A 26,674-nucleotide genomic window follows, 5' to 3' on the forward strand; every position below is an offset into this window, starting at 1 on the left:
CTGTATTAGAGGTATCTTTTGTAACAGAAAATAACAGAAAAGTTGTTTAATATACAATTTCAACCCAAAGATTTTTGGGTTGTTTGTTTGGTGAGCACCATAGTAGAAATGAGATTAGAAATTTCTTGTTTCTCCCAGCCTGTGTGGCTCAATGGTTGAGCGCCAACCTATGAACAAGGAGGTCACCATTCAATTCCAGGTCAGGGCACATGCCCCGGTTGCAGTTGTGCACTCAATCCCCAGTAGGGGGTGTGCAGGAAGCAGCAATCACTAATTCTCTCAACATTGATGTTTCTATCTCTCTCTACCTCTCATTTCCTCTCTGAAATCAATAAAAATATTTTTTAAAAGAGATTTCTTGTTTCTCTTGTTTCAGGAGATTCAGGGGAGATTAATTGGAAGCCTTGAAAGCTCCAAAATCTGATTCTTACTCTCTAGTTACCCATATAATTTTCCTTCAATGGTGTGCATAGTTTTAGGATTTGACCAATTGGCTAACTGGGAGTTTTATAACATACACTGCTGTCAATTAAACTATGGTGTATCCAGTCCGAGAATGTGTCCTCTTCAGAGGCAGGTGTTTTAGCCTTTACAACTAGGATCATGTTAAGTGGAGTTCTTTCCGCTTATTGACTTGATGTAACAGTTGTCTTCTCCCAATTTCCCAGACAGAATCATGAATAAACTGGAGGACAAGAAGGACCAGATGATACCATGAAGAGAAGTTTACAGGCCCTCTATTGCCAACTGTTAAGTAAGTTGATGTCGCCTTCCTTCTCTCCTAGAATATACCAATGTTATTTATTGTTTGTCCAGTGCCAGAAACTTATATACTTTCTGGAGGAAGACCAGGGTTTGGTCAATGGGAGAGGACAGTGAATTTTCCCTCTGCTTCATCTAAGTTACTCTATTGCCTTGGGTATCCATTGTAATGTAGATTCTGTTACAATAATTCTAAATTAACATGTTCAGCATAGTTAGTTCAAGAATGAGTGTCAAAAACACTATTGCTCCTGTTTTTTTGTGGCAGAATAAAGGGTGTTCCAGTGTGACCCTCTGTAAGTTTCCCATGGAGAGGGAATGGTAGGCTGTGTTTTATGGACTTTGTTACTTGGAACCCATTACCATTCAGTATCTGCACAGCCTTTGGCTTGGAATGTTTTGCATAGTTATGCATGTTCTTAAATAATGAGTGTTGAAAATGTAATTTCTTTAAGTTTGGTGACAGAGTGAAAAGTATTCAATTATGACTTTCTGCATGTTGCTCATGTGTTTTGTGGGTTGTGCTACAAAGTGCCAGGTGCTACTTAGTGCCTATATAGCCTTTGAGACTGGAATTGTTAATGAATGAATGTAAAAACCAATACCAGTTGGTGGGTTTGAGGTTCAGACTGACCCACTCCGGGTCAGACAAAAGCCATTGAGTTGGGAAAAGCTGGAATTCATTGTGTTTGTCTGGTTCTTGCCGAGGTAAATAGAGGGCCTATCTTTCTTAGGCTGAGTGGCTCCTTATTAACTTTTTGCCAAGAAAATAGCATGAAAAGAGATTGAGATGCAAATCACCAGTCGGCCCTTAGAATTTAGCAATTCAGGTTATATTGCACCCCAGTTCAAAGCACTTTATCTACAGACAGCATTCTGGATGGTATTCTAATCAACTCATTTCTGCTGCTGAATTATAATCCCTGAAACACAGATCACGTCAACCCGTTTTCAGCCTGGTGGAATGTCGCCAAGAGTTATAGGGACTCTTACGTCCTTTCTCCATGTATTCCATAGGACTGTGGGTTTATTGTTGCTTCTCTTTATTTTTAATGATAAGCTTTCTTGTTAAAGAAAAGGCTTTACAGATTGAAGACGCAATGTCATCAAGGAATGATTAATTCTGCCTTGCTGGGAGAGAGGACATCTGAAGGGCAAATAAGATTACACACACACACACACACACACACACACACACACACACCCTCAAGAAGGGGAGACAGGCTTTGCAGGCAGAAGAACCAGGAAATGAAAAAGAGCACAGTCAATTTGGGAGGCAGCAAAATGTTTTTCACCTATGCTGATTATATGCCCCAAAGTTTGCATAATATTATAAGGCCCAATATTGTTTGAAAGGCATCAGGTGAGTATTCTGTGGTTCAGAGTCAAGTCTTAGGCTATCACAAGGCCCTTTCAAAGTGGAGCATATGCAAAACCTGGAGGGGTTTTCTCAAAGATTATTTGGATCACTTCATAAATCTACTCTGCCTTAACACTTTCCTTGCGAACTCGCCTAGCAATGCAAGCAGCCCAGAGTAGGCAGTTTCCTACTGGTTAGGGGGAAGGTAGATAGTGGCCTTCGATAAACTGCTCTGATTACTAGGTGGCTGGTTGTGGGCTAGAGCCCAGCTTTGTACAGAGCTGGGAGGGTGGAACACTCAGGCATTAGATTCAATTAGTATGACTTCAGAGCAGGATTTTCACAAGCTCATTGAGATGAAGGACTGTTAATTGTAGCATTTTTTTCTCATGAGAGGAATTGGATATTTAGAAAAGTATCTGCCATGCATGCACACACATACACACATAATAGCTCCATATATCATTGGTCAACCAATTAATAAGTTATGCCTAGATTAACAATGTCCACAAACAAAATGTTTTTCAGTGTCTAAAATAGACTTGAGAACTACAGAACCAACATAAATTTAATATGTGACTTAATATAACTCAGCAAACTGATGTTTTTAATTTTGAGTGTGTGTGTGTGGGGGGGGAACCTGATAAAGAGAGTGTTCTGATTATCTTTTGTTGCATCACAAACCACCTCAAAACTTTGTAGCTTAAAGCAATAACAGTCATTTATTTTGCTCACGAATGTGCAATTTGGGCAGGGATTGGCAGAGACTCCAGTGTCTGGGATCTGGGCTGGAATAACTCCAGCAGCTGGAGACTGGAACAGCTGGGGCTGGCCCGACATTTATTTTTCCCTGAGGCCTTTTCACATGACACAGTGGGGCTTCCTCACAGCACAGTGGCCTCAGGGTGTACAGACTTCCTACATGGCAGCTCACGGCTATGAGGCCAGGGCAAAACCTGCAAGGCTTCATACGAATTAGGCTTAGAAATCCCAAGACAGGGCTTCAGCCACATTGTGTTGGCCAAGGAAGTCACTAAGACCAACCCTGATTCAAGGGTGAGGGATTGGACTCCACCTCTCAACGGGGAAATTAGTAAGAATTTGTAGTCACCGTTCGTTTACCGTAGAGAGTGTCTGTTAAAAACAAACAAACAAGCAGTTACTTACTAGTGGACATGAGCCAGTTCATGAGTCATAATCGCCAGAGAATCAGCGCCCTCTTGAGTATCTGCTGTGTTCACAGACATCTGCGGATCAGTTTCCCTGCATCCTCTCTTTTATTTTAAAGGTCCCTGTTTTCATATGAAGAAGTGTTACCATTGAGTAGGTTAAGGACTGGTTCATGTGACCCAGTAGTGAGTGATGGAGCTGGAATTCACACACAGGTCTTTCTGACCTCCTTGTTCATGCCTGTCTTTTCTTCCTGCCTGGCACCTCATCTCTCGCCACTTCTCTCCTTTATGCCCCTACCCCCTACCACACCCCACTTTACCCAGTGGATGCCCACAGTGTGCTCCAGCCACCACAACAGGCATTTCATCCCCCACGAAATATTTAGCTCTGGGTCTGCATGTACTTGTTTCCCTGTCTTCCAGCTGCTTGGGTTTAGGGACTCCATTTCATTCATTCCCCTATCTCTAGCCTAATCTAGACCTTGAACTATAGTGGGATTCAATATGTTTAATGGAATTACCATATTTCATCAAATCTACAATTTCATTCATTGTAAGATATACTGTTATTTATGAACCACTGAAAAAGAAAAAAAAATGCTGCTTGAACTATAAAACTATCACATACCATCAATTACATCTTACAATGTGGAGACACATATATGGATAAAATAGAGAATTACTAGGATGGATTATGGCTAACTGGGTTACATAGTCCCTGAGCTCCTGCCACAAAATTCTGCTTTAGGGCCAAGTTTCAGCAAACCCATCTGTATTCCCAGCTCCCACCCCAGGAAGGCCCTGTGTTACAAGAGAGCTTCCCGTTGGAAGCTGGAGAGAGAGCCGAGTAGCTGGGCTGTCACTAACTAAAGTGGGCTCATGTAGTCTGTCGTCGCGGTTGGTTTCTCCCGATAAGTGAGAGGACATTTTCTCTGAGGTTAAGGAGGAAGGGTTGTTATAAATCGTAACTGACATAGTAGTTAGGTCTAAACAAATTGTTGACTTCAGAAATGTAGGTTCTTGCCCTCGCTGGTTTGGCTCAACAGGTAGAGCATTTGTCCAAGACAGTCAAGGGCACGTACCTCGGTGCCAGTCAGGGTGCTTTGCAGGAGGCAACCAATTGGTGTGTGTCTCTCATCCAGGTTTATCTCTGTGTGTCTCTCCCCCGCTGCCACTCTCTCTGAATACCAATGGAGAAAATATCCCCCGGTGAGGATTAACAAAACTAAACAAAACAAAAATAAATGTGGGTTCTTTTAGATGTTACAGGCAATCATAAAGATACTGCCTTGTGTGTGTATGTGAAATGAGCGCTCTTCACCTCCTCCTCCTCTGGCATGAAGGTGACTTCCCTTCCCTTGTACACTGCCGGGTCCTAACCTCCATGGAGGGGACCGTGTGGCAGCCACAGTTAAGGGCTTGGATTCTGGATTGAGATTGCATGGGTTCATATCCTGGCTGACCACTAATTCTTTCCAAATGATTTTCACCCTTTTCCATACAAAGCATACCAATGGAGGGGGCCTCCCCGGTTAAGCAGCTGTTGGACTGCCTATGCACCACCCCTTGCAGATCCATCGCTCCTGATGCTACTCACAGCGCTGCTCTTGAGAAAATAAAGGAGCTTTCTGCTCCATTTAGTAGCAGAGAGCAGTTCATCCGCCTGCAGTTCTCTCTTGGAACCACCAATGGCTATAATAATGGTAATGACACGTTGGTCTTCTGTCAGATTATGGAAATGGAAGCATCCATTTCATCGACAGTGCAATTTAGTGTTTTAGACTGGATTACACTGATTGGCTTTCATCAGTGTTTCTCAAACCTGCCTGTACACCAGAATCCCCTGGGAGCTTTTAGCAAATCCCCTTGCCTGGCCAGACCCCAACCCAGATCAGTTAAATCAGAATCTTGGGGGGAGATGGGGAGTGTGTGGCCTGGGCATCAGATGATTCTAATGTGCAACCAGTGTTGAGAATCACTGGCTTAGAGCAGTGGTTTAAAGCTTCATCATCCCACAGAATCACCTGGAAGGCTTGTTTAAATACAGATTGCTGGGCCCTGCCCCAGAGTTTCCAATTCAGTAGATATGGGATGGGGCAGTCACTTGCCTTTCTGAGTTTCCACTGATGCTTTAGTCCAGGAACCACACTTTGAGAATCACTGTCTTGGACTTATGAAGGACTACTCTGTGTCAGGAGATGCTCTCAGCATCCCTGAATCCCTTGAGTGCCTGGTGATGAAGTGGATCTTGGAACAAAACCAGGTTGACTTAGGAAGTTAGAGGATGGATGTCAGGGAGGAAACCTACAGAATCACATTGTTGTAGGTTAAAAACTATTGGAACTTGAAGTTTCATGTTACTGGAACGTAGTTTTTACTCTGTTTTAAGGATGAGAAGAGTGCTAGGCATGGACTAGCTAGGGTTATAAAGCAAAGAGAAAACAAGAGTGTGGCCCTTGGCTAGTCACTGCACTGGGCCCCCTTAGGTTTTGATTTTATCTGACTATTTCTTTCTCACTTTATGCTGGGTAATTCTTTTGCAAATCAAGAATTTGTGGCTGGATTTTTTGTTCATTATGAAAAGATTTGCAAATGTTCTCTAGGGAGAACAGGTCTCTGGTTCTGAAGGATAAGTCATTCACACAGAAAAATTGAGGAAGTGACACTTTGAAATGTGACATTAACCCAGGAAGTTTAGGCGTGTTGATTTAATGTCTTTTACATTTTAAATTGTAATTTTTTAATTTGTATGAGTCAACAACTCTTATGCAGATTAAACAAACCTTAATAAGACATTGAAGCAATGCCAGTGAAGACTGAAGAATAAAATATTTTAAAGAAACTCAGTTTTATGACTTCCGGGTACATTTGGAGGGTAGTCATGCTCACACTTAGGAGAGCTGTTGACTAAAGCAAATTTAAATGTTAACTCTTAATGAGTAACTTCCAATGTCTATAGGAATATACTTTTGCTAAGACATGTGGTGTTTGGATTTAAAGGATGCACTTTGAGATCTCACTTCTTCTCTTAATAGTTATGTGACTGTACAGAGTCCTTGACCTCCCAGAACTGCTTCATCTTCCTTAACTCCAGTGCACAGATGATGAGTATAAACATCTACCTTGAGGATTGTTGAGAATTAAGTCAGAAGGGTATGAAAACATTTTATAAGTTGTAAAATGCCTTCCAATCATGGTTGTTGTTTCACTACTGTCCTCAGTTAACTTATTTCTTTTGTTGTTCTATTAGCAAATCCTGCTTAAAAGTTAAAAAATAAAAGAAATGTGAAAGACAGTCTAGCATGTCCTCACCCAGGTTTCAGTTCAGTGGAACCCCCATTAATGCACTTAAACCTCATCCCATGGGGACTGATCTAACATGGAGATTTCTAGCTTATTAGGATCTGGTAAAACTCTGAAGATTGTTCTGAATAAGAGAAGTTTGAGCAGAGTTTTTTAAATGAAGAAAAGGGATTTTTTCCAGAAACTTCATGTTGGCTTTATAATAAGACTTCTCTGAGAGTTTTCTGAAACACTTAATCATTGCCTTTACAAATGAGATGGATACTGGAGATTCTTCAGGCCAGAATCCAAGAAGAACCCAAGAGCTCCCAGCCTTCACACAGAGACTAGAGTACAAACATGATTAATCGTGTGGTTGTCAGGCACTGTGGAAAATTCTGGGGATACAAAGAGATGGAAAGCATAATCTCTGCTTTCTAGAAGCTTCTAGTATAATCAAGAAGACAGGTACAGAAGATGAAAAGAAGATAGTTTGTTACAGGCTATAGTAAGAAGCAACAGGTCAAGCCAGGTTCTTGAATCCAACGTCACTAGTAATAATGATGACTTTTGATCCAACTTCTGATTCTTCTATGTACATTTTAATTGGTCCCAAAGTCGGAGAGAGGTCGTGATTAGTCCCCGTAACCAGCACTACAACCAAAGGAGACTGGTGAAAATGAGCCTTTGTACTTCATAAAGTGTTTTCACATCTCAAATGCGATTTAGTTATCCCGACAACCCTGTCGACAGGCGTAATTTTATAACCATGTTACCATTAAGGAAATGGAAACCCAGGGAAGACAAATCCTACAAGGAACTTGGATCCAGGTCTTTTTACTCCAAGTCTAATGTCCTTTCCAGAGTCCCACCACCCCCATATTTTACCTGAGTCACAGTCCTTGTGACCTACTAGCTAGGCTGGTTGTGCCATCCGATTGTGTGTTTCTTCTTGTAGTTTTTCACCTTCAGTCAGTGAACTTGTCCAGCCTTGCTCTTGCAATATGTCTCATCTGGTTTTAGCAGCTCTGGTGGTTGGTATTTTTGTCCTCCCTGCCCCCACCCCTATGTCTGTTTAAAGAAATAAAACCAGTAGCAGGATAAAGAGAAGGTTTGCCCAGCTGGTGTGGCTCAATAATTGAGCACCAACCTATGAACCAGGAGGTCATGGTTCTTCCCAGTCAGGGCATATGCCGAGGTTGCAGGCTTGATCCCCATTGTGGGGCATGAAGGAGGCAGCCAATCAATGATTCTCATCATTGATGTTCCTATCTCTGTCCCTCTTCTTTCCTCTGAAATCAATAAAAGTATTTTTTTTTTTAAAGAGAGGGTTTTTCTCCCAAGTCAGATATAGGCTGTGGAATATTTGTGAAAAGAAATGTTACAACCCATTAAGGCGATGGGCCATTCCTTTCATAAGCCGACGAATCTGTAGTTCATTTAGCCTCATTATTTTTGAGTTAGCAAGCTCTGGTTGTGCCATCCTTATGGCTATATTTTTAGAAGTCTTAGATTATTATAGCAACTGTGAAAAAGGATGGGAAAAGAAATCTGGCTCCCAGTATACATCCCGCTTGTTTCTTGAATTAAATTTGTCTTTATCTAGCCCTCAAAAAATTCTGCGCCCACCCCTCTGCAGATTGAAGGCTGCTACCCTTGGGTGGCTGCTAACCAGGCCACCAGATGATAAGAGAGGTTCCAGGCCCCTGGCGGCCCTCCTCCGCGTCCAGTTGTTTATTCTGGGTACCAGCTGGATGTGGGAGGGTAGAGGTGGAAAAGGCCAGATAGGAAACATGGATAACAGTGACATCTCCTTCACACTGCCAAGTGAAACATGAACAATTTGTGTCAAGTCTGATATTCTAGTCACGGCACTTAAACCTCGTTCCAGCCAATGTGACAGGAGGCAGAGACAGTCATGGGCCAGCCTGCATCGGAGGAATTCGGGAGGTAAATAAATACGTCAAACAATGGGGCAGCATCAGAGCAGCGAAGGGCAGGGAGTGTTGGCCCTTAAACGGTTTCTCTCACACTCGGTTAATTATAGAAAAGCTTTGAAGGAGTTGGAGTGGGAAATGAGAGTAGGGAATACTCTGAGTATGAAGGACGGAAACTGATGCTTTACTGCCACCTCCTGGGTTCTACAGCAGCCAGCTGTCCCCCTCATGCCTTGCTGTGTCCTCCCCGACCCCGCCTCGGACCTCTGCCTTGATTTCTCCCCCTGGCACTCGTTTCCTGTGAACGAGAGCCCTGTGGGCATGAGAGCCCTGCCAGAAATCCACCTCAGGATTGCCTACTGCACACCCGTCAGCGTCTTCCACTAGGGAACTGGATTCTGTTTTCTGTAAGTCCTCAGCACTGAGGGCCTGCCCTTGACAGGCTGGTCACCCAGTGCTGTGACAGGGAAGCTGACCTAGTCTGTAGCCGTTGGGTATTTCCCAAGCTGCACTAATGAGCTCTCATTACCTGTCCCGGTGAAGGCCAGGTGGCTTTATACACCCCATTGGACTTCCTAGGTTGTCAGCAGCAGTGCTGTTTGCAGCTGGCTTCTTTTCTCCAGCTCCTGCTCCTGCTCCTGCCCCATCTTGGTTTTCTTTCACATCCTCACTGGTTCATTGCTCAGGGGCTACTATGCCTTACTGCCAAGCTCATTCAACATAGATCATTTCCTTCTACAGTTACAGTATTTCAAGAGAAAAAAAAAATGCAAGTTATGGTCATGGGACCAATGAAATATCTGTTGCTTCCTAATTTCTAATGTCAAATCTGGATGATATGACCCAATGAGGGAGCCCAGAAGAGAGGTGATAAAAATATGTTGAAAAAGCTTAGGGTCTCAGAGTAGCACAGAATTAAGAAATGCAGATAAAGGAGTATAAGGAATTAGAACAGGGATCCTAGTGGCTGTACCAATTTGCGTTATCACCAACAGTGCCCAAGGGTTCTCTTTTCTCCACACCCTTGCCAACACTTATTTCTTATCTTTTTTATGATAGCCATTCTGAGATGATATCTCATTAAAACATTATGACCTCTAACTGTAGATGTAGGGACACCTTTTAAAATTCTCAATTCTCTAATTTGTTCCTATTTTTCTTCCTCTTTCCTCTCTCATCTCACAAAGCAGAATTCTTTGGCATTGATCCACTTGTCTAAAATCATATACAGTGCGGGGCAGAAGTGGGATTACAGTTGTGAGTATGAGAAATGCAGACTTTATTCTTGTATTATTTTTTAATCGTTATATTATTTCATACGAACCACAGTAAACCTACTTTTGCCCCATCCTATATCATATCACTGAAACAAGAATCCCTTTGTTTGTCTCACTTCATTTGATGTCTAGTCTTTGATTTGTATAGTCCTGCTGGCATGTCTGATGGGTTAGTGAGCTTCCTAGGATCTCAGTCAGTCCATAGCCAGCCATTCTGTAACCCAAACGGGCACTGAATGAGATTAATAGGTAAATATATGCACTAGTTTTATTTATTCAACAAATATTTGAGTGTCTGTTATTCCATTCCACACACTGTGCTGGATCTTGATGTAACCCTTAAAAAGCAAACAAATAAAATCTTAAAAATCTGAAACTCCCTGAGAAAGATATCTAAAAATTATCTTTTTCTAAGGCAGAGTTTCATGGACATTTATTAAGCACTTAATTTCAATGCACTACAGAGGATATAATGTATAAAGATCACATTTCTTCTCTAAAAGAATTTCATACAACCAACTAACTGATAGTTATTATTTCATCAATATATGCCATCTGCTATAACAAACAACCCCAAGATCACAATGAGTTAACATAAAAATGAAACTAGACCCCCAACTTACACCATACACAAGAATAAGTTCAAAATGAATAAAAAACTTAAATGTAAATCACGAAACTATGAAAATCCTAGAAGAAAATATAAGCAGTGTAAAATTGCAGACATCTCTGGTAGCAATATTTTTGCTGATATATCTCCTAGGACAAGGGAAACAAAGGGAAAAATAAACAAATGGGGCTATATAAAACTAAAAAACTTCTGTACAGCCAAAGAAACCATCAACAAAATGAAAGGGGAGCCCACTGTATAGGAGAACATATTCGCCAATGATACATCTGATAAGGGGTTAATTTCCAAAATATATAAAGAACTCATACAACTCAACACCAGGAAGACAAACAATCCAATTTTTTAAATAGGCTAAGGACCTGAATAGACACTTCTCCAAAGAGTACATACTGATGGCCAATAGACATACTAAAAAAAAAATGCTCAACAGCAGAGAGATGCGCATTAAAACCGCAATGAGATATCACCTCACACCTGCCAGAATGGCTACCATCAATAAATCAACAAACAACAAGTACTGGCGAGGATGTGGAGAAAAATGGAACCCTAGTTCACTGTTGGTGGAAAATAGTTTTTAAAATAGAACTTCCATTTGACCCAGTAATCCCACTTCTGTGAATATATCCTAAGAATCCTGAAATACCAATCATAAAGAATATATGCACCCCTAGGTTCATAGCAGTATTATTTATAATAGCCAAGATCTGGAAACAGCCCAAGTGCCCATCACTAATAGATGAGTGGATTTAAAAAGCTGTGGTATATTTACCCAATAGAATACTACTCAGCCATAAAAAAAAGGAATGTTTACCTTTTGGGGCATCATAGATGAGCCTGGAGATTATTATGCTATGTGAAATAAGCCAGTCAGAGAAATACAGGTACCATATGATCTCACTTGTATGTGGAATCTAATGAACAAAATAGATGATGAATAAAATAGAACCAGAGGCATGGATAAATGGAATAGACTGACAGCTGTCAGAGGGGAGGAGTGAGGGAGGGATTGGTTGAAAGAAGGTGAAGAGATTCGCTAAAGAACACATATGCATAATCCATAGACACCAACAGCAGTATGGTGATGCCAGGGTGCTAGGTGGAAATGGGCAAAGTAGGGGGAAATGGGGACATCTGTAATAGTATCAACAATCAAAATAAATATTTTTAAAAGAAAGGTTTATTTTTCATTCACCCAAAATTTCCAAGCAAATGTTTCTGGTTGGGTGGCTTTCTTCTAAGGTCTGACCAGAAACCCAGGGTTCTCCCATCTTATGATCCCACTATCTTCAGTGCTGGCCTCCAAGACTGTCACAGAAGGGAGATAAATATTGGATTTATTCTCCTCTGCCTGGAAGTAATACGCATAAATTTCTGCTTCCATCCCATTAGCTAGAACTAGTCATATGGCTCCATCTAGATGCAAGGGGACTGGGAAGTATTCTCCATGGGGAGGGAAACCTGAATCTTGGATAGTCATCTAGTCATCTCTGTGTTCTTGGCTGTAAGCATAAAACTCTAGACAGAAGGGTAACTCATGAAACAAGAGAGCCTGCCAAGCAATCAATTCTTCAGAGTAAAATAAAGGCAATAGGAATGCTTCTTAGAAATGACTAGTTCTAACCACTGCTGCTATGGGACTCCTACAGCATTGTGCTCACTAACAGTTTTCTATTTTGGAGTTCTGTTATCATCACTGCCATTATCACCACATCTGTTGACATGAGTACCCTTGAAATAAATGAGTGACCAGAACCACATTCATTTCAAGTTTTGATAGACTCATGGGAATAAATATTGCTGTTCACAGATTAAGAAGGATGAAAGGAAAGTAAAACATGATTCATTTCAACTCCCTGCTATGGTAGTATTAAAAGAGCTGAAACTGTCTGGGTATGTGAGATGAATGGAAACAGGGCCATCATCTGAGGTTATTCAAGTTGTGAGCTACACGACTGTACACATTGTAGGCTGTGTTAATAGGTTCCTCCTTGAGTTATGTGGCTATTCTGTAGAGGACTGAATGGAAATTTTAGCAAGGGAATGGTTAGGAAGACAGTAGTGTTTTAAACAGTATTTATGATACTATCAGAAAACTCTAAAAGGAAAGTTATTTCCTGGGTCCCAGGGATAATATAACTTTTCTTTTAGATTTTTCTGATATAAGTTCCCACCAAGTTTTTCTTTACACAGTATTTAAGGAAGTATTTCCTAAGCAGATATTTCATGTTTCTATGAAGAAATGCAGAGTAAAATCAAGAGGAAGAAAGCTGAGAGTATAATGAGAAACAAAAGATGAAAGGGTTGGGGGCTATGACATTTTGAGAACTAAATGAGCAGATGGGGAGATCTCTCTGGACCTCTGATCATGTATCTGTACGATGGGAGGCTCAGACTAGGAGGTCTCTGACATCCATTATTCAGTGTTCAGAGAAACAATATCAAGCAGCCTACGTTGCAATAGTTGCTGTTTTACCCAAGACATATCGTGTCAGACAGAAGAGGAGTTCTGTGGCAGAAACATTTGAGAGTCAAAAAAGTTGGGTTCTAATACTGCTCTTGCTGTCATTGATTTCATCTTTCTGAGCCTCAGTTTACCCATTTCTAAGGAGTCTCTGTTTATCTACCTATAAAAAGGACATTAAAAAAGAACATCAAGTGGTTTATAAGGTTGTTCCTACTCTTAATATCCTTTGATTCTACACTTTTAAAACAGGTGAATGTTCTTGCTCTAAAACAAAGAAAAGGCCCCTGATTGTCACTAGATCCCCATACCCGAGGCAGGTAGCCTGGGACAAGCTCACCAAAGAAGAAGCACAAGCAAGGGCAGTATGTGGTCTTTTCAGTTAGTGCATCCAGTTATTACTGCTTGTTAAACGTATATTAAACTCTTTAACTTTTTAGCTATAATCAGATTTGCACAGAAAACGGAAGCATATGCCACCCTTCTGATAGGCGTTTTGAATTCTAAATCTATCCATAGGAAGATTTCATTTCACCAGGTTTCACTGTCTACCAAGCTTCCCTTGGTTGGCTGATAGTCATCTTCAAAATGTGTTTTGTATACTTGAAATTTTCTAAAAGAATAGGTCTGAAATATTCTCACCACCAGAAAAAGGTGACTCTGTGAGGTAATGGATAGGTCAATTAGCTTGATTGTAGTCATCATTTCACAGTACGGTATATATGTATATTAAAATTTATCATGGTATACATCTTAAATATATATAACTTTTTTGTCAGTTATACTTCAGTAAAGCTGGGGGGAGAACAAAAAGAAAAAATGTATTCTGAGCATTTTCTGTGCGTACTGGACTGTTGTAGTCATGTGTGATGCCAGCATATCTCATTTTGTTGCTCTTAGCTTTACTGCACTTCACAGGTGTTGCGTTTTTCCAAACAAAAGGCAAGACCCTCCATCAACAGAAAGATTATGACTTGAGTTATTGGAATAGTCACTTCATTACAGTGTTCTGAAACCGAACCTGCAATATCTCTGACATTTGCCTGAATTAAAGAAAACAAAGGAAAAGATAATAGGCCTGATCTCACAGAATTTCTGGTTAATTCCAGTAGGTGTGGGAAGTAGGTAATTGGAAGGGTCATGTAAACTTGGATGCAGCACTATTTGGGATCCTAAACATGTCATGTAAAGAAACACAAGTCATATTCCTATAAAGGAACAAACAGAAGACATTCATTAAATATTTGTAGGTTGAATGAATGTGCCTAAGAAAAATCCACCTGCAAAAAGGCGGCCAATGAATAAACTTATCAGTCATTGTTATGGCTGTTAGTGGAGAAAAAATAGTAAAATATTATGTAGAAGTAAGAAAGTAAAAAATTTAAAAGTGTGATTGAGACATAGAAGATAGTATGAGAAGGCCTAACATAGGTGTAGTTGGGGATTCAAGGAGAGAATAGAGATAATGAGGTAGAAGAAATATTTGAAAACATAATAGCTCAGAATATTTCCTAGGATTTACGAAAAATATTAATACTCAGATTCTAGGAGTACTGCGAGTCTGAAGAAAAAAATAAAAAGAACTCCACACGTGCATATAGAAACAATGAGATGGCCGATAAAGAGATGATCTTAAAAGCAGCCAGAAGAAAAGGTTAGTTATTAAGGAACAATATGTAAAGCGACAGTTGATTTCTCAACAGCCACTATGGCATCCAGGAGACAGTTCAATAATATCTTTAAAATGCTCATAGTTGATAACTGTAAACTTAGAATTATGGACCCAATGAAACTATCTTTAAAGCATGAGAGAAAAATAAAGACATTTTTGTATTTTTTAATCAAGCATTTTTACAGGTAGACCCTCATTTTACAGAACTTCTAAAAGACATGCTTCAGGGAAAAAATAAAATTTTTTTCTCAGAAGGAAGGTCTTAAATGTAAGAAAAAACAAACATCAAAGACATTGGCAAATGATTTTCTGTATTAAACAATATAATGTCTAATTTGTAGGGTTAAATAAAAAAAACAATAAACATACTAGGCAAGAATAGCATTTGAGTTGGGAGGGTTGAACAGAATCAAATTATTCCTTACGGTGTGAGAGGAAGGAAAATATATCAATTAACTTAGATGTCAAGTTAAGTAGGCATGGCAAAATTTCAAGTGAATCATTAAAAGAATAGAAATAACTTCCAAGTAAGTAGAGCACAAAAGCTATTGGAATAAGAAAAGGGGGGGGGGGGAGGAAACAATCCAAAAGAGGCCACTACAGAGGGGGAAATGGGCATGGAAAAAGTTGGGTAAATAGGACAAGGTAGACATAAATATAAATGTCAGTAAACACAATAAATGTCAATGGACTAACCTAACCAGTTAAATGCTTCACAACTCACTTTAAAAGATTACTATAATCTTAATGCAAACGCCAGAAAAGTATAATATGAGAAAGGAAAATTACTGGGTCAATCTTACCCACAAACATAACTGTAAAATCATGGCTTTGTGGGGGGTGATGCCCATCATGAAAGCTACAAAGGACACAGTGCTCGCACCTGTCACACCTGCAAGGACATCATGCCTTCTCCTGGTTTATTTCTCGGGTAAATGTTGGCAGGAGATCTTTATTGATATCAACCCATTTGCAGCTGTCTCTCAATATTCATGACCTGAGGCTGCTACACAGCGCCTGTGTTATATAACAGCACCTCTGTTATGACCCAAGATGTCACAGCCTGATGAGTAATGAGGTGCTTGTGGGAGTTATTGAAGGATTAACTGTAGACTCTTAACCAATCCAAGAGTTGCAGGAGATGAGGTGACATCATAAAGAATTTATCAAAGTGATCCGTCTCTGCCGCTGTGGACAGATTACATTCTCGTTCTGTCCCTGAAAGTTTATAACCAGTCACTGAAGTAGTTACAAATGTATTCTTCATAATCCTTAGAACACCAGTACATTTTTGCATGGTTTAAGTATTGATCTTATCAAGAAATTTGCAATAGTTGGACCTGACCTCATAATATCACTGCCCCTTAAAACTTAACACCCCTCCCTTCAGAACAAAACCTAAAGCTGTATTCTGTTATTTCCTTTAACTGCATCAGCTCTGCCTGTCCTCTATTCAGTGGTGTCTTACAGCTTGAGCTGGCAAATTTAAGTTCAAAAGCTTAGATTTGCCTCTCCTCCTTCCCCTCTCTGTGTGAGCTGTTACTGAGTAAAGAGTACAGGAAGTAGCTAAGTGCTGTGACCATAAAAGGGTGAGTTAGAGCTACCTAGGAGGGTCACACTCTTGTGTCCCTGTGGGAATCTTCACGAACAGCCCACCTAAAAGTTACGTTTTGAGACGGAGATCGCTGTGGATACCAAGTCAGCTAATGTCAGTAATAGACACAGCAGCCCTTTGATTTCTGCGTTGTCCGTGGTCTTTCTGTAGCAGGGACAATTTAGACCTTTTCCTTAATGCTGGCATCTCCACTCTTCGGATCTGTGAATCAGTGAGAGCTTCATGCTCTAACTTACCTCTTCTGCCTCCTCACTCCTGAGACTTCCTAGTGTGCAATGGCAGAGAAATTACTCTTTCCCTGGGGGATTATAAAGGGTGCCCAGAGCACTCTGTTTTCCCATCTCACAAGGTCCAAGCTGCATTAATTTATCATTGAATATTTCCATTTTAAGAAGCTGATAATTCCAATTAATGTTGATGGAGGTTTGAAGCCCAAATATTTTAATGAAGTCATAAATCAAGAAGCCCTCACAGTTTTCTTCAAATGTCCTCACGCAAAATTGTCTTGCAGGATAGGTTTCCTATGGTGCTGTAGCGCCTGCTTCAGGCAGGCAGGAGCACTCCCAGCGTGGGTTTTAGTAAGCTCCACAGGGCACAAGCGGAGTGGAGAAACTTGACTTTGTGGTTCAGGTGTCAAGACACTGCATGCCCTCTTCTCCTCCCATCTCAGACTCTAGCTTCAGCTTTGGCCATGCCTGGCCTTAATTTGCACACATCAGAGGGCCTGTATCACTAACAGATGCCTTTGTTTCATTAGTCTGTCCCTGCCCTTTGTACTTGCAGTAACCAGTTCACCATTCAGATCAGGTCCCAGGTTAATGCCCGGCCTCCACTTACCATAGCCTCATGTACTCATCATTGGAATTCCACAGCTGTTACCTTTATGTGTTGAAATGAAAAAGTGTCTTTTCTGTGGACTAAACTCCCTATGGTATATTTTCAAATGTCTTAAAATATTTACGTACCTATAATCTCAGACTTAATGCAGTTTTCCTGGACTCAATTGATCTCAGTTTCAGCGTATCTGTATCTATTCTATATATTGTCATGTATTATTTAAATGCACTTATTATAAAATGGGACAAGGACAAGCTTTGCAGATTGCCAAAGAGGTTGCCCTCTGGGCAGATATTTCTGTGAACTGCATCACTCATGATCGCCTCCTCCTTCCCACTTTCATTTACAGAGCATTCTGGTACCAGGCGTTACTATAGTAACATGGAAATATTGTTCAAACAAAAATGGAAGAGAGCACTGAGCTTTCATCTTCACTGCATTAGGTTTCTGTGATCTCATCAACCAGGATAGAGGGTCTGGAGAAAACAGGGAGCTCCATCCCGAAAGTTATTGACCGTTATTAGAGATGAGAGCGTTGTAATACTTGGGGATACTGAGAACTCAGTTCATCAGATATTTAGAAAGAACCCACTGTGTGTCATGCCCCATTGGCTGCTGGGGATACCAGGAGGGGAAGATATGGTTGATGCCTTCAAAGAATTGCAGTCTAATAATCAAACTCATTTCACACAAAAGGGCTATTTTGCAAAATTCTTGACATAAATCCCAAATAGAATCCCTTTACTACCAGGCACCCTATTTTTTCCACGTCTCTTGAGAATGGGCTGTTGGCTTATGACTATAAAACAAATGTTTGTCCTGAATGCCCTGCCAATGGGATGAAATGAGAGCCTCCATCTGAAATACCTAAATAGACTTCCATGTTTTGGGAAGTTCTCTACTGTTACAGATCATGGTGATGGTTGATAAAACTTTGCCAACCTATTACTTTGTTCCCTTACAAAGATCCTGACCTGTTGACAATACCCCAGGTGAGATGGGGAGCACAGGTGTTACAAAAATCCCAGACAGTGGTGAAGTGGAAATATATTTTATTGGAGAGAAATAATCAAAATACACTGGTAGTAAATTACAGGGAATGAATTGGAGTGACAAGTGAGAAATTAGTTGAATTCCATTTTCTGCATAAGCAAGTAAGTAGCAAGAGACATTTATGTCACCTGAAGCTAAGTTATTGCTTGAATGTGTGCTCCTTCTGAAAGCCCTATCAGTTTTTCTGGTGTGCTACATATGGTGCTGTTTACTACATTGTTGTCTGTCCTAATTATGGGTAAAGTAAATCATTTCAGTGCTTGGAGAATCTAACTTACAAGTGTACTAGTGAAATTTCTTCATGGATCTAAAGTGTCCTGGTTCATAAATGAGCTCACAATTATCCTGAGTTATTAAAAGGTTAACAATAAAGATTATTTGCTGATAATAACAGATAGCTGATTTATTGGTTTAAGTGAGTAGCTTATAATCTTGTGTTTTCCTCTCTTAAAGGATTTCTGTGTAATAGTTTCTTACACTTACATTAAAAAATGACTCAATTCTACGTATTATTTTTGTGGTGAATAAGAAAAAGCCAAACAAAAATAAGATGTTATAAATTCTTAAAATTTGACCTCACCCCAATCCCTGATGATTGCATCTTTGTTGTTTGACTTATTGGGAGGATGGAATGAAGCTCTGGATGTTACCACTTAGAGATTCTAATTATACTGATTCACTGGCTTGAGTTTAAGTTCTCACCATGAATTCCAGCCTCTGGAAGGATGGACTTTTAAACTGTCAAGTGGCCCAAAGAGTGAGAAGGATAATCCCAAAGCTGAAATGAAAGCTCGCAGGCAGCATTGGGCGAAGCCGAAAAGCCAGTCTGTCCTGCTGTCCTTCTCCAGAACACATGACCGCTGCTAGAGGGTGAGGGGCGGGCGCTCTGCAAACATCATGGCCAGTTAAGAAATGATTGTTTTCTTCCTCTCAAGCCTGACACAAACTACTTCAGAGCAGTTACTTGGTGTGTCCATGGAATAGTCAGTGTCTTATTCTACAAAGAGGAAAACCATGTGAGCTATGAAGTACTGGGGGTCTCAAGGTGAGAATTCTTAGAGTTTAGATAAATAGATAACAGTATTGATGCACCCAAAGAAAGTTATTTTTTAGGTTGGTCTCCCAGTTGGTAATAGGCCACTGCAGCCATTCACATTCTCTTGTCCAAATGACTCAGGAGCAAGACCCTCATTTGTCACTGCTTGTCTATGGTTAGAGATTCATTTTATGAACTTGAAATTGTGACTTTCTCAGCAGGAAGCCAGCTAGTTTGGGATTGAATTTATGTCCACAGATGACAACATCATTTTCTACCAAAGATAACACCATTTCCTCTGCAACTTGCCATTACATTCTGTTTCTTTCTGCTTCGGGTACAAATTTATCACAAAAAGAAGCATCCATGTTCTAAACACATGCCCTGGCTTTTGAAACTTGGAGGAAAAGATAAGACCATGAATTGCAAAATGCCACAAACAGAAGTGGACTTGATGGTTATCTGTAAAACAGGCAATGGAGAAATTACCTACCCTAGAGAAGCGGTTGCTGAGGGGACTAAAAGGTAACGCAGGTGGGCCAGTCAGGAAAACAGGGCAGATATTTCAAGCAGCAAGCAATTGCATGTAAGGAAGTAAGTACTTACAAAATCATTGGAAAGGCTGGGACAGTAGAGGTCGGGGACTGTAAGGTCCAAGGACACAGCACGGTTGCAGCATCCAGAGGTCAGGAACTGTTCCTGCCCGGCCCCAGGGGCCACCAGGGCAACCACCTCAGAGCTCTCTAAGCACCAGCAAAGCAGTGGCCAGGATTCTGAAACACCGAGTACAGCCGCCTCGCTGCTCCTTCTGAACAAGAGCTGACTGCAGCGGCTGTGGAAGCGGGACTGGGGCCTCTGATTCGTGTCTGCCTTTCAGATGCCCACGGCAGGCAGCACACACCCGGGGCACTGCTGCACATGGGAGGCTAGGAACCAGGATTTTAATTTCCAACCTCTTCAGCTGGGAGGGTGGGATAGAGGTTGGAAAAATCAAGTCACATTATTTCCCACAGCAGGAAAGTACTTAACACGGTGCCTGCTAAAGTCTAGTTATTTTCTTGCTTTTGATATTTGTGAGGTAGTACTTTAAACCCTGGTGTCCCAGCCCTCATTGCCAAGGGCTCTTTTGACAAGTTGATTTTTAATGGCACCCAGAGACCCAAAATGACGGAGGGGTTGCTCTCCCCGAGGCTTCCAGTTGGCACTAGCTTGGGGAGACCCTGTTGATTTGGCCGAGAGTGCTGCCGAAGCTCTCGCGGCACAGGTCATGACGGGGTTGCCCTTGGAACACACAGCTTTACTTGGGGGTTCTCCTTCCCAGCTGGGGAAGTCAGGATCTGCAGTTAGCAGTTCCAGGAGAGGCAGTTTGTCCATACCCTGTGGAATTGTGTTGTGCAGTATGATAGCCGCATGTAACCAGTACCAGTGGCCACATGAATTGAACAGCACAGATATACTAGTAAAACATTTTCATCATTGCAACAAGTTCTGTTAGAGCACGGTTAAAGCATCCCTTCACGTGTGAATCAGAACTTGTAGGCCCATCTCTAAACTCTGTGCAACCTTTGCAAGTTTGCTGGAGTATTAATGGCATCGAGCTTTATTCAAGGGCCCCCAGTCCTCTTCCAGTCTACACCTATAGTCCTAGGGCTTTTCCGTGACCTCCAAAGCCACCCTTTGTGGTTGGCAAGAAAAGCCAGGAATATGATGGTGACTGTTGGATACCTCTCTGACCCGTTGACCATTAACCAGAGGTTGGATATCCTTGGATGGAGTCCTTTGGCGGACACCCACTAGGAATCGTCACATCCAGATAGGCGAGGCAGGATCCTTTGATTGTGTGTTCCCTTTTTTTTTTAGCTTATTCCCTTCAGACAGCTGCTACTTCTTGCCTTTAACAGTCTGTGTGTCTGTGGTTTGATGTTCTACCTTGAAGCTTTGAAATAATTCACTTAAAAGTTGCCCTTGAGCTTCCAACATGCTGGAGACAAAGCTACAAGGCAGCACTCCCTTGCAGATAAAATATACCTGTCCTTGGCATCCCTTGCTGAGGCTACAGTGCTGTGATTCCGAGCCCTGCGTGGGGGGAGCCTTTGTGAACCAGTGTTTCTAGCACTCATCCACGCCCACAAGCTTCTGTCTCCACCTTCTGTCCTTGGCAAGCACAGCTGCAATGGGAGAATATCCCAGGTTTGGGCTGCCAAGTAAGGAGGTGGAGTGGAGAGATGTCTACTGTTGGTTGAGCTTCTGCAAAAAGCCTGAATGAGACCATTGAAAATGAATGGACTATTCATACTATTTTCTCTTCCAGTTTCTATAATTCTTTTATATCAAGACAGATGACAAGGAAGGTACATACTTTATTATTTGCCTCCCCATAGAAATGCCTTCACCAGCCTAGAATTTAACATACTTTTGGCATTCCTTGAAAGTGGCTATATATAAAAGTTTCTTGTAATTTTTGTTTTTTAAAAAAGTACCAAAGACATCATTGATTGTGTTGTTTAATGCCTCTTACATAAAGCCTTGTGAGAAAAATTCCCCTTATAATTTAATACTAGGGCAAAAGTTGTCACTAATATGCTACCTCTTTCAAATGTTGAAAGTTGTATAATTCACTCAAATCTCCTTGATCCTTGCCTCCAAGGAAGCTCTTAAAAAAAATGTTTTTGTAACATGCAGTAGTTTCCCTAACCTGGGTTTTTTGGTATAATATCCACCACACAGTATTATCATCACTTGTCCTTATTATTTTACTTTACTATACTTAAGAGTTTTAGTTTTTTATTGTAGTTGTTTTGTTTTAGTAATTATGTGTTCTTGGGGGGAAAACCCTATTCTTCTTGGACATAAATATCAATAAATCAATGGCTATCAACTAGGATAAGAATAGTCACCTATGGAGACTTTTTAAATATGCATGTCTGGAATTCACCTCACATCTAGTGAATCAGAACTGGACTATGTATACATTTTCTTAAATCTCCACAAGTGATTCTGATGTGTTCTCCTAAATAAAACCACTGAAATAACTCCGTGAATGAGTGGTATGATTTAAAACAAAACTGGACATTAAGCAGGCAGTGGATTGAGTCATAGCTGTGTCATGTGAGACACTAGGTTAAGCATGTAGTGGCAAGTACTTAAAGAACTTCCTATGTAAAGGGATATAGTTACTGCGAAGTCATGATTCCATGGAAGTTTCCTTTATTCATTTGTTCATTCCAACACATGTGAGTGCCTACCATGTGCCAGGTACTATAGTTGGCACTGAGGATACCAAGATGGTACTGTCCCTGCCTCTAAGGAGCTCACAGTCAACTGGGACTGTCAGGCATATAGATAATGACTAGACACTGTGATAAATATGGGGATAGAACATGCCCAGGTCATTATGGCAGCCCACAGAACAGGCATCCGGCCAAATCTTGAGGGAAGTCAATAAAGGCTTGCTGGAGGGAACATCTGGAGATCTGGGTTTCAAAGGATGAATAGGAGTTACCCAGATGAGAGGTAGTCTCAGAAGAGGGGCCAGCACGGTGTGGGAAACTGCATACTGTGTACAGAAGTCATCTATTTCTGTACAACAAATAACCCCAAATTAGTGGCTTAAAATAATAAATACTTATTATCTCACAGTTTCTATGGGTGAGAGATTTTGGAGTGGCTTAGCTGAAGGGTTTTAGCTCAAGGTCTCTCATTAGGTTGCAGTCATCTGAAGGTTGACTGGGGCTGGAGGATCTGCTTCTGAAATGTTTCACTCACGTGGCTGTTGGCAGGAGACTTCAGTTCCTACCACGTGGGTTTCTTGATAGGCCTGCCATGAGTCCTCATGAAATGACAGCTGGCTTCTCCCAGGTTGATCCAAGAGAGGGCAAGGCTAACTCCAAAATATATTTTATGACATAATGTTAGAACTCCCACAAAATTCTAGTGGTTGCACAAGTCAGCCCTGTGCAGTGTGAGAGGGGATTACACAGAGCTGTGAATCCCGGATCATTGAGATCTTGAAAGCTGGCTACCACACAAGGACATCAGCTTATGATAGGGAGTAATGGAGGAAGCTGGTAAGGTACAGGGCCAAATCATGAAGTGGCCCAAAGACCATCAGTAACGATGAGACTTCCTCTATAGGCAACACAGAGCCCCTGAAGAAATGATAAGAAGAAAGTTGATATCAGAATTACATGTTAGGAAGGACTCTTGGACAGAATGAAGAAAGGGCCAGTAAGCTGGCACAAAATTCCAACGAGATGATGTGGGCCCAGGTCAGGACAGTTGTGGTATGGAAATGTTGACCTTTGCTACTCACGGTGTCTATGGGCAGGTAGCACTGGCACCACCTAAAAGCCTGCAGCAGTGCAGGCTTCACCTTACACATACTGAATAGAATCTAATTCACATGGACCTAAATGTTTGAGAAATACTGTTGTAGAAGATGCAGTAGCAATAATTAGGAATTGCATGTTGGGGGTTGGGGAACAGGAGAGAAGACTGACTCCCAAGTCAAAGCTGGAAAGCAGATTGTACCAGTAAACATTTTTGCCTCAATCCACAGAAGGAGTCCGGAGTGCTATGGGTATTCACAGTGTCACTAATGTGATATAATCTAATAACAAGAAGGCTTTCTCTTTTATTATAAACTGTAATCATGTAAATGGTGCCAGCAGAGGAAACTTACTGAATTCTTCCTGTTGTAAAGCTTTGAATTATTTTCCAACCAGTTTATTTGTTTCATCTCAGAGTCTGAAGAGCAGATAACCTACGTTTTGAGAAAAGAGGCCACAAAGAACAGAATAATGTGATAAACAGGGATTTGGAAAGCTACGAGATAATGTGCATTCTGGAAAATGTCCCGATTTCCAGATGACCTTTCCAAGCATTGTCTTTCTGGGATCAGATGTGGGAGCCAGCTGACTCCTGGGCCTTGCACAGTGAACGTCTGCCAGGAAATCCATTATTGCATTATGGTCAAGAGGAGCCACCACCATGGTCTCTGCACTTAAATACAAGTGCACTGTGTGACGCTCTCCTGGTCTGCAGGATGGCAAGTGCCAACTGCCATCATGTGCCATGTGTCAACCTTTGCTTTTCCTCCTTTTTTCTACCCAACTGTTTGTAATTAGGAAAATTACGTAAATCCGTTCATTCTGGATCTTAGAACTCATATAAATATGTTAGCCAGTACTGGGAGGAGTGGGGGAAGAAGGGATGGTGGGAAACCTCCAAAAGCTTATAAACAAGCACCGGTACAGTGAGAATACTTGATTCATGGAGGAGGGTGAGCTTCTTCTTGCAACACATTCAACTGCTTTGGTGGCTAATGATTTAATAGCTAGCAGAGCCTTAGTCTCATTGTTCAGACATGAACTGTTGTCCTTGCTAATGAGGAGATAGTTGAGGTAAATCCTTCAAAGAGCACTGAGGTTACAGGCTCCAGGGCAGTGGTCGGCAAACTCATTTGTCAACAGAGCCAAATATCAACAGTACACGATTGAAATTTCTTTTGAGAGCCAAATTTTTTAAACTTAAACTTCTTCTAATGCCACTTCTTCAAAAATAGACTTACCCAGGCCGTGGTATTTTGTGGAAGAGCCACACTCAAGGGGCCAAAGAGCCGCATGTGGCTCGCGAGCCACAGTTTGCCGACCACGGCTCCAGGGGATGGTAGAGATTAAATGGCTGCACCGGGATGCGATGCAGGATGTGTCTACATAGAAGAGGAGCCAAAGAATCTGGTGCTTTCAGCTTGGCCCCTCAGCCTTACTTCCTTCTGCGTTCAGGCCCCTGAGTCTGGTTTCCAGTGGGTCATTGATCACTTACCGAGTCATTTTCAGTTCACTTCTCACAGTGATTTGAAGTTATTTGTTGCCTTTACAGTGATTAGGCAGGTCAATGAGCAGTAAACCTACTGGTAATTACAGAGCCTTGATCGTAGATCTCTAAGCTGCTTGCACCTGTAAACTGCTGCTCTGGGATTGCCAAGGGTCCCTCAGTGTGAGGAGGAAGAGAAGTTCTCAACAGTGCCACACCCCTCCTGAGCTTCAGGGATTTTCATGTCACTGTGCCCACCAAAACGCCTCAGTGAGTGTTGAAAATAAGATCCACCTTCTCTTCATGGAGATTAATTGGAAATAATTCCTTACACAATCTTAAGTCTCTAGAGAAAAACTTAGATGGTCTTTCTGCCCTTTAGATACTAATCACAAGAGAGAGGGAAGCAGGACTTAACAGAATGGTTCCGTTGGCCTCACAGGACCGTCTAGCAAGTGTGTGAGTGCAGGAAGTGTCTCATTTGCAGGGAGAGAGTGATTAACACACCAGCAGCTCCTCCGACTCTCCTGGGAGTGAGCAGAGACAAAGCTTGAAGCTAAATTTACAGAAATCACAAGCAGCCTCACCTAGAAGCAAGCGGAGCTTGTTTTTAGCTCTTCATTCCTCTCTAGCCCATTGGCCAGTCTCGTTCCTGCCTTCTTGCAAATGGGATCTGAATCCCTCCTGCATGCCAGGCTGTATGCTAGGCATGCGCTAGGTCTGAGATGAGTCCTACTCTGCCTCTGTCTTTGAAGACCCCAGATGCTTGCTAAAGATTTAAGTAGGTAAGCAAATAATCAACAGTTAGTGGCAAAATTAATGCATCATAAAAATACATTGACATTAGGTTAGAGCAGGGCTCCGAGAGGAGTTTCCATCTGAGTTTAGTGCCTCACAGTTTCTCAGATTTTCATCAATAAGGCCAACCAGGATATTCCCTCCCCTAGAACTTCTTTTTTTCTTTATTGGAATTCTGATTTGTGTGCTCAGACACTTAGGGCATTGAAGAAGTGTGCTGGGCCTCAGACTGTAAGAACACCAGACATGTTTTAATATCTGAAAGGAGACTTGTAGGAACTTCCCAAGGTGCCGGAAATCCCATAGACGTTCCTCTCGTTGCCGCATAGAATAATCCAACTTTAGACCTGAACTGAACTTCCAGATCAACTCATCCTATTTCTGGCGGATAGGCATCAAAGCTAGGGAGGCTAAAGGACTTACCCAAGCCACATAGCTAACTACAAGCAGAACCGAGTCTCGGACCTGGTCACAGGCGAATAGGAACAAGCTTTACACTCAGAGAGGGGGTGCTGTGTATGAGAAGCACAGAGCTGGGAGGAACCCTAGAGGTCATCTCATCCACCTCCCTCAGCTTCCTGATAAAGATGGAGAAGCCAGAAAAGGTGAACTTCATTTTTTCAACCACCAGAGTCACTGCTCTTCAGGGGTGGGGGGCTTGGAATTGTCTTTGATCGTTTTTTATTGTCACATGACAAGGGAATAATACTGCTAATATTGGTTTCATTGGTGCCAAGTTAGTGCTTGATTTAATGGGCCGGTGCAAAGGATGCTAAACTTATTGGATGAGGGAAACAGTCCTACCCAATGAGGACTCAGCCAGCCTCAGGTGGCAGCAGCACGTTGAGAATCATAGGGTTAATGTGACTTTGCTAAAAGCAAAAGAATCCACCAGGAGCGACGAGGGGACTAGTTCTGGAGTAGTTTACAAAGCAGTAGTTCATCATTGTGTGTATTTGGAGGTGGG

General features: G+C 41.5%; 1 protein-coding gene across 1 annotated transcript in view; it reads left to right on the forward strand.

Annotated features, from left to right (window-relative positions):
• Positions 1-714: 714 nt before the first annotated feature.
• TMEM108 (transmembrane protein 108) overlaps positions 715-26,674 on the forward strand; it is a 109,929-nt gene continuing 83,969 nt past the window's right edge. The window contains exon 1 of the mRNA XM_028129059.2: positions 715-754. Coding sequence (XP_027984860.2) covers positions 715-754 — 40 coding nt within the window. The remainder of the gene's footprint in view (positions 755-26,674) is intronic.

Source organism: Eptesicus fuscus, chromosome 18, assembly GCF_027574615.1.
Source record: "Eptesicus fuscus isolate TK198812 chromosome 18, DD_ASM_mEF_20220401, whole genome shotgun sequence".
Lineage (NCBI taxonomy): Eukaryota > Metazoa > Chordata > Mammalia > Chiroptera > Vespertilionidae > Eptesicus > Eptesicus fuscus.